Source organism: Pinus tabuliformis, chromosome 7 (assembly GCF_031772625.1).
Source record: "Pinus tabuliformis cultivar Carrire ecotype Pingquan chromosome 7, CPIR1, whole genome shotgun sequence".
NCBI lineage: Eukaryota > Viridiplantae > Streptophyta > Pinopsida > Pinales > Pinaceae > Pinus > Pinus tabuliformis.
This window is the reverse complement of record NC_142293.1, coordinates 678,951,522-678,964,229: the sequence shown is the minus strand read 5'-3', so window position 1 is coordinate 678,964,229 and position 12,708 is coordinate 678,951,522. Positions and strand designations below refer to the sequence as shown.

The window sequence follows — 12,708 nt, the reverse complement described above, 5'->3', positions numbered from 1 at the left end:
TGTTTCCTACTAAAATGTACAATAAGAATGAGTTGATTTGGTTCTAAAAATAATCTAAATCAATTTATCGAGTTACAATCTCGTTGGCCTTTAGAAATAAAACCATTTAACTAACTATTTAAATACAATCTCGTTGGCCTTTAGAAGTAAAACCATTTAACTAACTATTTAAATCAAATTGAGAAATTCTTTTCTCAAATTTTCCCATGCAGAGAGAGTACACCCTAAACATAATAAACAATACAAATTTATAAATTCAACAAGATTCATGTTAGAGAATCGAGACACGCCAGCTGTCAGGACAGCATATGCGAATAGCACATCAAATCGGGTTGCGACTGCCTGCCACGTTCGATATCTCAGGCTCTTCGATGAAGCCGAGTGCCAGTAATCATCAAATTTAATAATCAATGAATAATAACAAGGGAAATTACTGTAGATTGCGAGACGTTACAGTTTACTTAGGATGACCCCGATGATTTCTCATCTTTGCTTCAATTCAGTGTCGCAGAGGGTGCTCTTCCATGTCTGAAGAAAAATGTGAATGAGGCTCTGCAATACAAAATTTTATCGCATTGTGGACGCGTGGTAAGTGCAGCAAACGAGTGAAGGGGAGAAGGGGGGTTTTTGCCTGTAAGAAAGGATCAGAGAGAGCAGGCATCCAGTAGCCATGGAAAACATGAGGAAGAAGCTGGGGCCACTGTTCAACTCCGGGCATAGTTTCCGTCCTGACATCTCTGTTGATTCCTGTACTTCATATAAGGTATTTCTTCCAATATTCCATTTTTATTTCAACCTAAATCAAACGCCCGGGAATCGAGTTCGTAGGATATAGAGCGAAGAGGGTCGTTATTCTTTGTCCAATTGGCAAGGGTTCGAATCTCAGGTGGGAGACGGGTTAAATTGCATTGTAAATGTTTTCATTTATGTTCGGGGGTTATATGGCAAACTTATTTTGTAAGATTCATAGCTTTGTTGAAAGTTTATTATACTTTGTAAGGTTCATAATATAGTTGAAACCTGGCGATTTTTATAAATTCGCCAGTCTGTCCTTTGGTAATTTTGCAGTATGAAATCGAGTTATACCAACTTTGCAATCCCTGATAACTAACCTGGGCTTTGATTAATGAAATGTTGTTTTTGCACTGATTTCTGACAGCTCCAATGAAATTTAAAATGAAAAATTTCGATTTTATTAAATCAACACAGATTTAAAGTACCTGTCATGCTGGTTCGATCTCTTTATTTGATTGGGCGCCATTGCCCACGGGGATGTATGGGGGGCCTAATGGCAACCAGTGAGGTGATGGGCCTTGTATTTCCGCGGAGATGCAGGTTCAAAACCTCCTCATTCGTCGTGCATGAGCTCAGTGCATGTTTTGGGTGATTTTGATGACATAGAAACACTTGTCAGAGCACAACATCTTAGCTGAAGGACAACTGTCAATTACCATTAGCAACATGTCCCAGAAACATAAAAGTAATATTGACCCCATTATGACTTCAGGGAAATCCAGGGTAAAATAGGTTTTGTGTGTAGATTTTCCTTGAAATACTGTAACTGCTTGAATGAACAAACTGAAACTAGGTTTGATTCACCAAAACACAGAATTTCTGTACTCTAAATTTGCAGCAGAACAGAAACAGAGACAAAAACACAGTCACACAATAACACAATAATTTTTCTAGGGAACCCAATTGGGAAACCCCTTTGCTTGCTGTAGAATTTTATTGACAGAAATTTGATTAAAAGATCTCTTTACAAGGCAGTCTGATTCATTAGAAAACAAACTTGTTCTAACTGCTAATATTTAGCTGAAACTCCCTGCAAGAAACTCGACCCAGCCCTTCCTTCCTTGCACGGTCTCTGCTCCTATCTTCTGGCACAGGAAATCTCCTATTTCCTAGCACAGATCTGAGTCCCTATTATTTAGGAATTTCTCCCTAAATCCTACCGCACACCTGCAATAAGAAAGGCTCTCTATCTCAGCGTATGGCTCCTCCAAAGTACACTTTCTCCCCACAACAAGGCCCTCACACAAACTCGTGCACAACAATAATGATACAAGCTGTGCCTTTGTCCTCCTTATAAGCAATTCAACCATGCTATATCTGACAAGTGCAAATTTAGAACAGCAGTTGTGATTGCTAAGTTAACTGAGTTCAAATTGAACTCTCTCCACTCAATAACTTGGAGTTATAACCAGTCTCTGCCTCAATTGAAATTGAAGCTCCCGACTCATCCTGTTCTAAATTAGAACTTGCACTTGGAGAACAACATAACTGAGCCTCCAATCTCAGCGCATGAGTTAACTACTCCATGAACTTGCGCACGAACTCGTGCATGCTAAAGAAGGACTGGTTGAGGCCTTTCTTGACTAAGGCACGAGTCAAGAAGATCTTCTTCGCTACTATTTTCAACATAGGCTCTTAGCAAGGAAGGGATTTTGTACAACTCCCAACTTATCTCCAAAATGGACAAAACTGCTTCTTGCCAATGCCTTGGTCAAGATATTTGTTGTTTGCTCCTCTGTTGGAATGTACGGTAGCTTCACTATCCCTTTCTACACACAATCTCTAAGATGATGATAGTTGATATTGATATGCTTTGAGCAATCATGAAACATTGGGTTCTCAGAGAGCTTGATGCAACTTTGATTATCACAGTGTATCACAATAGGCTCCATCCCCTATCTGAAAAGTCCCATAGGCAACTTCCTCATCCAAATAGCCTCGCACGCTGCCAAATTGGCAACCATGTACTCGGCCTCTGCTGAACTGAGTGGAACTAATCTTTGCTTCCTGCTGTACCAGGAAACCACTGTTGACCCAGTGCTAAAGATGCCACCCGAAGTACTCTTCTGATATGTGGAGCTCCCTACCCAATTTGCATCTGTGAAGCCCTCAAGCCTCACATCATCAACCTGTATGTACCATAACTCATAATCCGATGTGCATTTGAGATACCTCAAAACATGTTTCGCAACAACCCAGTGAACTTTGGTCGGTTCCATCATGAACTGACTTAGCTGATTGACTGTAAAACAAATATCAGGTCGTGTGTTGACTAATTACATAAACAACCCAATGAGCTGCCTGTATACTATAACATCCACTCACTTTGCTCTACTAGCATCCACCTTCCTCTAGTTTGTGACTAGAGGCATGGCCATGGGCCTGCAATCCTGCATATGAAATCTGGAGAATCTTTGTAGTGTACTTCCCCCATCCCACGAAGATCTCACCATCACCCTGCCAAACCTCCAAGCCAAGGAAATAGTGCATAAGCCCCATATCCTTCATCTCAAACTCCCTTGCAAGGTCCTCCTTACAATCCTGGATCAAGTTGTCTGCTCCAGTCAATATAAGGTCGTCAACATAGAGCACTAGAATGAGTGGAAGCCCTCCAACCATGATGTAGTACAGGTTGGCATCTGCCTCACTCTTAGTGAAGCCCAATCCTTGAAGGTAGTTGTCAATACGAGTGTACCATGCTCTTGGAGCCTGCTTGAGCCCATAAAGAACTCTCTTCAGCCTGCACACATGTGTGTTTCTGCTGAATTGCTCAAACACCTCTGGTTGAGCCATATAAATCTCCTCCTCAACCACTCCATTGAGGAATGTTGTCTTTACGTCAATTTGGTGGATCATCCACCCCATCTGTGCTGCAAGTGCCAAAATTGTCTTGATGGACGAATATTATGCTACTGGGGCAAAAGTCTCATCATAGTCTATGCTCTCAATTTGTGAGAAGCTCTTGGCCACAAACCTGGCCTTGTACTTCTTCACACTCCCATCTGCTCCATGCTTCACCTTGTACACCTAACGTGAACCAACTATTAATTTGCCCTCAGTTCGTGGCACAATATCCCAATCATCGTTCTTCATGATGGAGGAATATTCCTCCACCATGACATCTTGCCAAACTTGTTGAGAATCTGCTTCCTTATAAGAAGAAGGCTTAGTGTCCACTACTTCTGTCATCAGTGCCATATATCCCGACCTCTATGGCTGCTTGCTCTACATGAACATGGTGCTAGAAGCTTCAACTTGCTCCTGGGCCTCTTGAAAAAACTTCTCGGCCCACTTGGCTTTCTTCCTTCCTATGCTAGGAGTCTCTAACTAAGTAGTTGCCTTCTCTTGTCATGGTCCCTTCTCCTCATCATCCTGCTCTGCATCCTGCTGTGGATCCTGTTGTGCGGCCCTCTTGCCACCTGGCTGAGACTCAATCTGTGATCCTGGTTGAGGCTCCTCCTTGGGAGCGAGTAACTCCTCCATCTCAGTTTCTCCAACCAGCTCTCATTTTAAGGACTCCCTCAGAGTTCTGGACTCCTCAAACCTCACACCCTGCCTAAGAATTGTCTTCTTGAGTCCTAGTAGATACACCCTATATGCCTGAGTTGTCTCACTGTATCCCGCGAAAATACCCTTTTTTGTTGTGGGCTCTAACTTCTTCCTACTATATTTCGACACATAGCAATAAACTTTTCTGCCAAAGATACAAAAGTGTGAAAAATCAGGTTTCTTGCATGTGAAAGCTTCCTTCAGTCCAACTTGTCAAAGAACCCGGACACCTGTTCTGCAAAAACACTGTAGTGTTGCATGTCTCTACCCACAAGAACATAGGTAGTCCTTGATCATGCAACACGGATTTCGCTGCTCCAACAATACTGCGGTTCTTCCTCTTAGCCACCCCATTCTACTGAGGGTTATGGGGCGCTATCCAATGTTATCAGAACTGAACCGGTCATTGAACGAAAAACCTTGTTCGAAACCGAAGAAAAAAAAAACTGGTTTACCAAAAACACAAAATATTCATATTTTAAAGAAAAACAGATATGTTCATGTGCATCTATATGAATCCAAACCATTTATACACAAACATGCAAAAGTTCTCATTTATATAGCAATTAATAGTGCATATAACCAAAATAACACTTAGTGCAAAACATCGTTGAACCAAAAATGTTACAAACATCAAGAAGCAGGCTCTAAAAAGCCTTTATAGTCCAAAATAACATGATAGATCATAGTATTATACTACAACCTACAATACTACAAGCTACAGCTACAACAAATCAATGATCAAATCATCAATCATCATCAGAATCATCATCTGATTCTTGATCATCCTCCTCATCCTCATTTGAAGAATGAGTAGCATCCAAGTCTGCAATGGGATTATGGCTTGATTCCCCTGGCCTTGAAGCTGCTACTGGTGCTTCTGATATATCTGCCTCTGCATCTTGTGGAGGTGGGTCCAAGTCCAACCAAGAAAGGTCTTCATTGTCAAATGTTGGTGCTTGACTCTCCACAACCCATTCTGATGTTGGATCAAAGTCACCTAAGACAATGTTGCTTGATTTAGGTGTTTTATTCAGTAATTGGTTGCGCCTCAACCTAAGGTAGTATTGAACAAAAACCATGTCATTTAACCGCTTTTGCTCCAAACGGTTCCTCTTCTTAGTGTGTATATGCTCAAACACACTCTCCAACAGCTCTCCAAGACTCCAATCAACTCTTCAAATCTGCAAAAAATCTCCCTCAGAACAACCATGCAAAAAACTCTCTGAATTCTCCTCACCGAACTTAGCTCAAGAATTGCAAGAGACTCGAATGAATAGTGTGAGTGAAATAGAGGGGATGGGGGTGTTTAAATAGCTTTAGGGGGTGCTAGAGTAGCATTAGAAACTAGGAAAAAATAAAATAAGAAAAAACGTTTTTTAGCCCAGGCCGCACAACAGTGAGCCTTGTGAACCGGTCTGTTACCAAACCGGACGGTTCCATACGGAAACTGGCCGGTTCAGTACTGAACTGGTCATTTCCGGTTCGGAGGGGGGCCGATTCGGATCGATTTTGCCTCCAAGCCAGTCGGACTGGCCAGTTTTGCCGGAATCGGTTCGGTTCTGATAACGCTGGTGCTATCAACTCTCTCCTAATGCCCTCCTTTGCACACAAATCCTTGAAGGCATTGGAGACATATTCTCCACCATTGTCACTCCTCACTGCCTTGATCTTCTTCCCAGTCTGGTTTTCTACCAAGGCCTTAAACTCCATGAACTTGGTTAAGACCTCATCTTTCTTCTTCATAAAAATATCCAAGTTTTCCGAGAATAATCATCAATGAAAGTAACATAATACTTGTGTCTCATAAGAGATGGAGAAGAGAAGGGTCCACATACATCTGAATGCACCAGCTCCAAAATCCCTTTGGCTCTGTTGTCTCGGTCCTAAAAGGAAGTCTTGGCATACTTTCCAAGTGTGCACCCCTTGCACACGTCACACTGATTGAAACTGTTCGACACCTAATCCTAAATGGGTTAGTGTGGAAGCCGAATAGACTAAGCAGTCCAAGAGACCTTGGGATCTGAAACCCAAGAGTCATGTATTGTACTATCAATGTATATCTCATGTTAATAAAAAATGTACTGCATGATTTATCTTTCATATTGTCTTTGCTTTCCATGTGTGTTTAACATGGTATCAGAGCAGGCGTATTCCTGCCCTGCCTAATTAATTTGAGCCATTTGTTGTATGGCCTTTTTGTGCAAGTCATTCCTGCCATCAATTCTGCATCTCAGGAATATTTTCTCATGAATATTTCTTCAGCTAAATTTTAGCTGCCCCTGACACTGCCAGCGCTGTCCAAGCAGTTCTGAGATGTCTGTCTGCCATATTTTATACCTGCGCTCTCTGTCCATAAGCGTTTCAAGGTAATTTTAGTGCTGTTCTGTCTATTGGCTGGCCCTGTCTGTCATATGCGTTTTATTTCTGAACGCTGGCCTGCTCCACTTAACCTCAACGCTGCTAGCCTGCCCCTCTGTCTCTCTGTTCAACTCTCTCTCTCTGTTCCGCTCCTGTTGAATGCGTTATGTTCGAAGTTTGAATGCGTTATGGATCGATATTGAATGGTTGTTTGTATGTTGTATTGGTTATCAAGCCGACAATATTTCCCAAGGTATTGGAGTCCATCTCAGAATCTGAATGTTCTTGCATTACATATGTCTCCTTTAGAATAAGAACCTCTGCGGAAAACACTGCGGTGTCTTGTAAAAGAAAACCCGATTCCTGATCAAAGAGACTGGTTAGTGTCACAAATTCACGCCAACCCCAATCTTTGGCAGCTCTGGAATAACGATTATGTGACTCCTTTGTCACTGATCTATCTTCAAATTTCTGATTCACAACTGATAATCTATGACTGACAAAGCAACTCCAATTTGCAGAAGTATTGCGGGGATCTGTAACTTCAAGAAACACCGAAAGGTGGCAAGGTGGTTGTGATTGTCCTCTAGGATAGACAATAAGACGACAATCCCAAATCGTGCCATTGTGTGTTGGATCGGTGCTGAATCATTGTTGTCGAAGTAAAGATTGCAGAAACAGAGCTTAGAAGGCAGATTATTATATACCTGTGCGAATTCAAGGCCGAGTGCATCCTCAGCAAGGAAGGACAGTTACATTGAAGTGCTCTGCAACCTGTGCATAGTGTGATATCTAGACCTTTGTAAGAATGAGCATTGCGGAGTTAATATCGTGGTCAATTAAATTTTCTTAAAGCCGTCGCCGAATCTTGAGTAAACGTTGTGAAGAAGTGGGCATATGTATAATAAAATTTTGTGTGGCCAGTTGAGTGATGATTTTAGCATGGAAGAGTTGTGCGCATAAGAGTGAGTGAACATTTTCTATAAGTTACTCTTAACATTTTGGAATTTCTGCAGAATCCAACGGAGGAACCATCACCTGAATGAACTATTTCTATAAGTTAGTCTAACATTCTGGAATTTGTTGCTGCAAATATATAATGTCAAAAGTCTGCTCCATATAACGCATCTTTAGCTTCCTAGTCATTGAATTTAGAAGTAAGGCATGAGTGGTATCCGACATTCTAGATCATAGCATCCGTTTAAAAACTCTTGGACTCCCGCGACCTGGTTTAACAAGGCGAATCCATTGAAGACGTGTACAATTAAACAATTGCTTTGGAATATAGCCGTGGAGCGCATGATTCTAAGAGAGGTCATGTATTCGTAGCGCTTTCTGCTGGAATTCTCCCACTCAAAGCATTAACGGAAAAGAGAGAGGTTCCCAATATACGGGGATAGCGTACCATTCAACCAGCAGTAAGGGAGAGAAATTTCAACAACTCGTTTGGCGTTTGGTGTGCACGAAATTCCGTTCCACAGGCAGACGTTATGTGATTTATTGGCCGTCCAGTCGGAGAGCGATCCATCTGGATCGAATGTGATGCCCTTCCGGAAGCTCAGAAGCGCCTCCACATCCCAAGGAGACGGGCAGATTTCTGTCAAGAAACCCCGCGCAGTTGTTAACACAATCATCTCAGAAACATGTCATTGAAGCACCATGCCGAGAAGCAACGTTAAAATCCTGGGTTGATTCTATCATTTGTATCTGCACGCGCACTAGCACTACTTCCACTTTTATTTCAGTGCTTTCTCAGCTTACTGTAACAAATGAGACAACAAGATTTTCCACAGCGAAAGGAGTAAAGAAGCTACGAATCTTCCGAACGGAGTAGCATTCAACCACCTGTTCCAATTGTTATTTGTTTTTATCTATTCCTATTTTTCGAGCAACCAATCATTTCCGTAGTCGCTCTCTCCCTATTAATTAATGGAGTTGCAGTTCCATCCGTGTGTGAATGTTCATTTGTAGCAGTTAACTCTGTGTGAATTAGAGCTGGACCCAGTCTTCCTTTGAAAGGTTGTATTCATTTCTATGCCATTCAATGTATATGAACGCTTTCTACTGGATCGTGATGCTGAACGGTGTGGTGAATGGGATACAGAAGTCGGATTTTCGCTAGAGAATTCTGAATAAAATTGAAATCTTGCAGTTGGAAACAACTGAGAGTTTAGATCAATAAAGATAGTGTTGAGCCACTTTAATTGTTGGATTATATCGGTCTTTGTCCCAATTTCACATAAATCTCCAACAAAGAAGAGAACGAGAGTGGAAGTAGCTGAGTAGCAAAACAAACGAGCATTTCAACAGGTGATTACATCATTTCCAAAGAGTCCATTCCCCTTCAACGACATTATACCTCTGCAAAGCATCCCACATTACCTGGGTCATTGTAGTGAAGGAGAAGCTTCGCGTTCTGCCATACAACGTGGCCGTGAGTGTAATTGTTGCAACTGTATATGGTGCATTATTTTGTGTTCGGGCTATTACAAAGAGGAAGTGATACATTATTTGGAGCATGATGTCAGATTGAATGGTATGTATACTTGTTACCACTGATCTGTGCTGTGTGAAAGCTGTGATATATGTATGTGGAAGATTGCGCATGGTTCATTGGTATTTTAATTGAAGCTGACACTCCACATTTACAGATTTTGATTTGTTGACAAAATGGGAAGACTTTATGGAGTATTAGAGTTACTGAATACACTAATACATTCTAGTGTTGAAAACATAGTCAAAATCAACAAAGACTCTCTCTTTGAAATGCAGACCTGTCTACAATATGCACAAGAACAGATTGATTTTTTGCAGCTTGAATCTCATCTTCAGCAAGAAGAATTAAAACAGTGGAGTCATAATGCTAAATCTGTTTCTGTTCAGAACATTGAGACAACCACCCATCAGCAGCAAGTCAATAATGTTACCGTTCATTCAAATAAAACAGCTGTTGTACATGCAGATGCAGAAACTCAGTGTGTACTTCCTAAGCCCATCATCAGACCTTGGGAACAACTTGTCCACAACAAGCACAGAACTGGTCTTGGATATGACAAGGACTTGTCCTTTCATATTCCAGACTATGCCAAGCCCATTCAGTTTCAGAGTGCTGGATTCATTCATGACAGTTCACCTACTCCTCATGACAGTTCACCTCCAGCTGTTCCAGATTCTGCCCCTCTTCCACAGCAACAACAACAGCAACAACAACAACAACAGATTGTGAAATGCCAACACTGTGACCGAGTTGGCCATCTGAAAGATCACTGTTTTGATCTTCATCCATGTAAGCACTGTCATAAAACTAGCCATTCTTCACACAGATGCTTCAGCAACAAACACCCTGCAAGAACAAAGATTCATCTTGGATGGATCGCTTCTTGGCAATGGGCATCAACAGCCAAGAAGATATTCCAAACACATGTTAGAACTTGTTCCAGAGTATTGAACAGTCTTGCAGCTGAGTTTTCTCCATCATCTCACCTTGTATCTGACAGGGGGGGAAATGATGGTCATCTACAAGCTTCAAAGTCACATCAAGCGAGCCTGAGCCACAACCTGCCACACCGGTTTCAGAGTTGTAGCTAGCGACAAAGATGCCCCTGAACATGCCTTCAGTTGGCAATCTGGGACACTTCCTCTAGCAGAAGACTTCAGCTTCTTGCCAGTTTCGGAAGCATTCCAGGAACACAATTGAGAACACTTCCTCTAGCAGAAGACTCCAGCTTCTTGCCAGTTTTGGAAGAGTTCCAGGAATTGCATTAAGCATTCCAGAGTTGTTGGTTATCCTTAAACCATCACAGGTTGAGACTTCCCTTTTTTAGGTTGAAGTTTTACCTTTTATGCGGGGTGAGACCTCCCTTTTATGGTTGAAGGTTTCCCTCTTTAAAACAATAGGATCACTTCCTCTAGCAGAAAACTTCAGTTTCTTGCTAGTTTTGGAAGAGTTCCGGGAACTGCACTAAGCGTTCCAGTGTTGGTGGTCATCCTTAAACCACTGCCCTTTATACCAACATTTCATAGAGCACATTCAGCCTAGTGTTGCCATGCATTTTTTGCACATTTTGTATTACAACTCTCTTCTTGGACTCATACATAACCCTTCGGATTAAGGGGGGGAATGTTGGACACCTAATCCTAAATGGGTTAGTGTGGAAGCCGAATAGACTAAGCAGTCCAAGAGACCTTGGGATCTGAAACCCAAGAGTCACGTATTGTACTATAAATGTATATCTCATGTTAATAAAAAATGTACTGCATGATTTATCTTTCATATTGTCTTTGCTTTCCATGTGTGTTTAACAGAAACTACATGCTGGTAATCCTGTGGTTTTCTACTGAAGAATCTTTAGCGCCCCAAGACGCAAATGTCCCATGTGCCTGTGCCAAATTTCCCCAACATCTATACTCAGCTCATCACCTGCCTTGCTGCTCAAGGCTGCGGAAGTCTCTATGTGCAACTTGTAGAGATTCTTCATCCTCACACCTATTTGCTTCACTGATCTAGAGGCTGAGTGTTTGAGGTACGCCTTACCTCTGCTGAAGATGACATCATAGCCCTTGTGTTCAAGGGTAGCCACTGAAACAAGGTTATTCTTCAACCCTGTAACATATAGGACCTCTTTGAGATGGAGAGGGCTCCCAAACTCCCTCTCAAAGCTAACAATACCAACTCCCCTAGATGCGTATTTGCTATCATCTCCTAGCTTGATCTAAAACTCCATGTCCTTCTCCTTCAGTTGGATGAGCAAAGAACAAGATACATAGGACACAATTACTTTTGGATAAAATAGTCCTTGGAAAAACCCAATGCGGGAAAATCAGTGCAACAACTCTGAGGGTTTTCTATTATTAAGCAATAATTCTGAATACAATGCTGGATGCCCTCCCGACAATCCAATGATAGAGAAAATATAATGGCGGAAAACTGGGTGAGTTTTACCTCACTTCACCCAGCAGATTCCGGATGATCCGGCAACAGAACTGGCTAACCTCGACTATCTCTACGTTGGCCCTATGTCAGCGCTGCTTTGTCTCTTCTGCCTTCTGTGTTAACCTTCTCGACTATTTCGACAGTTCCCTGGCAGTTCCGGCTCTCTGCGTGAGGGCATCTTTTGCTTATGCGCTGGCCCTTTTGGCTTTGCGTGGGCCCAGATTGGCCTAGCATGTTAATTTTAGGTATGTTCTATGCTTAGAGCAATTTATTTCAATTTTCACAGTAAGCTCAATATCTTTTCCAGATTAGCAATCACATCAACATTAAAGTAAACTGCAGATAGAACATAAACATAAATCGCAGAAGACAAGCCAAGACAAGAGGACACAAGATGTGGCGCTAGCTAGGGACAAACCCCAATGTGGGGAAACCCTTGATCAATTCTTCTTATATGTTCTTCAATAGTTCAGCAGAGAGAGAGATAGTACGTTTACAATAGAAGTCAACAGTTTGACTATCTAGATAAGAGCATAGATCATCTCTAAGAAGATGATACATGAGATCAATTGAAGACATGTGGCTTCAACTGATTCTCCAAGGTGACTCCTTCACCTATCGTTGTGCTGCATTTCGTCATCATGGTGCACCTCACCGCGCTGCACCACGCTGCACCCATCATCATTATGTTGCATCTCATCATGCATGACTGTACCCATCACTGTACTGCATTATGTGCCATTGCTGCACCATGTTGCCATACTGACCTATGTGTAGGCTGCACCTTGCTTGTTTGTTGTCCCTTGCTTGCTTGTTGTCCCTAGCATGCTTGTTGTCCTTAGCATGCTTGCTGTTGCATGCTAACTGTCCCTTGCATGCTAGCTGTAACATTGCATGCTTGGTGTATTTGCTGTTAAGTACCATACTACTGTCCCAATGTTAGTTAGCTATCCCTTGCATGTTGCTCTCCTTCGGAGACAGATATTCCCGGCAGTCCCGGCTATCCCCGGCAGTCCCGGTAGTTCTCAGCAGTTCCGGTAGTTCCCAACAGTTCCGATAGTTCCGGCTGT

General features: G+C 42.1%; 1 protein-coding gene across 3 annotated transcripts in view; it reads left to right on the top strand.

Moving 5' to 3' along the window:
* The first annotated feature begins 347 nt into the window (after positions 1-347).
* Positions 348-12,708, top strand: part of MKK3 (mitogen-activated protein kinase kinase 3) — a 323,756-nt gene continuing 311,395 nt past the window's right edge. For 2 of the 3 annotated variants that reach the window (XM_089458669.1, XM_089458667.1), the window contains exon 1: positions 349-763. Coding sequence is in view for 2 of the 3 variants with exons in the window: in XM_089458667.1 (XP_089314793.1) it covers positions 671-763 (93 nt within the window). In the remaining variant the exon portion in view is untranslated. Of the gene's footprint in view, positions 764-12,708 lie in introns of all 3 variants that reach the window. The other variant, XM_089458668.1, reaches the window with a different exon arrangement.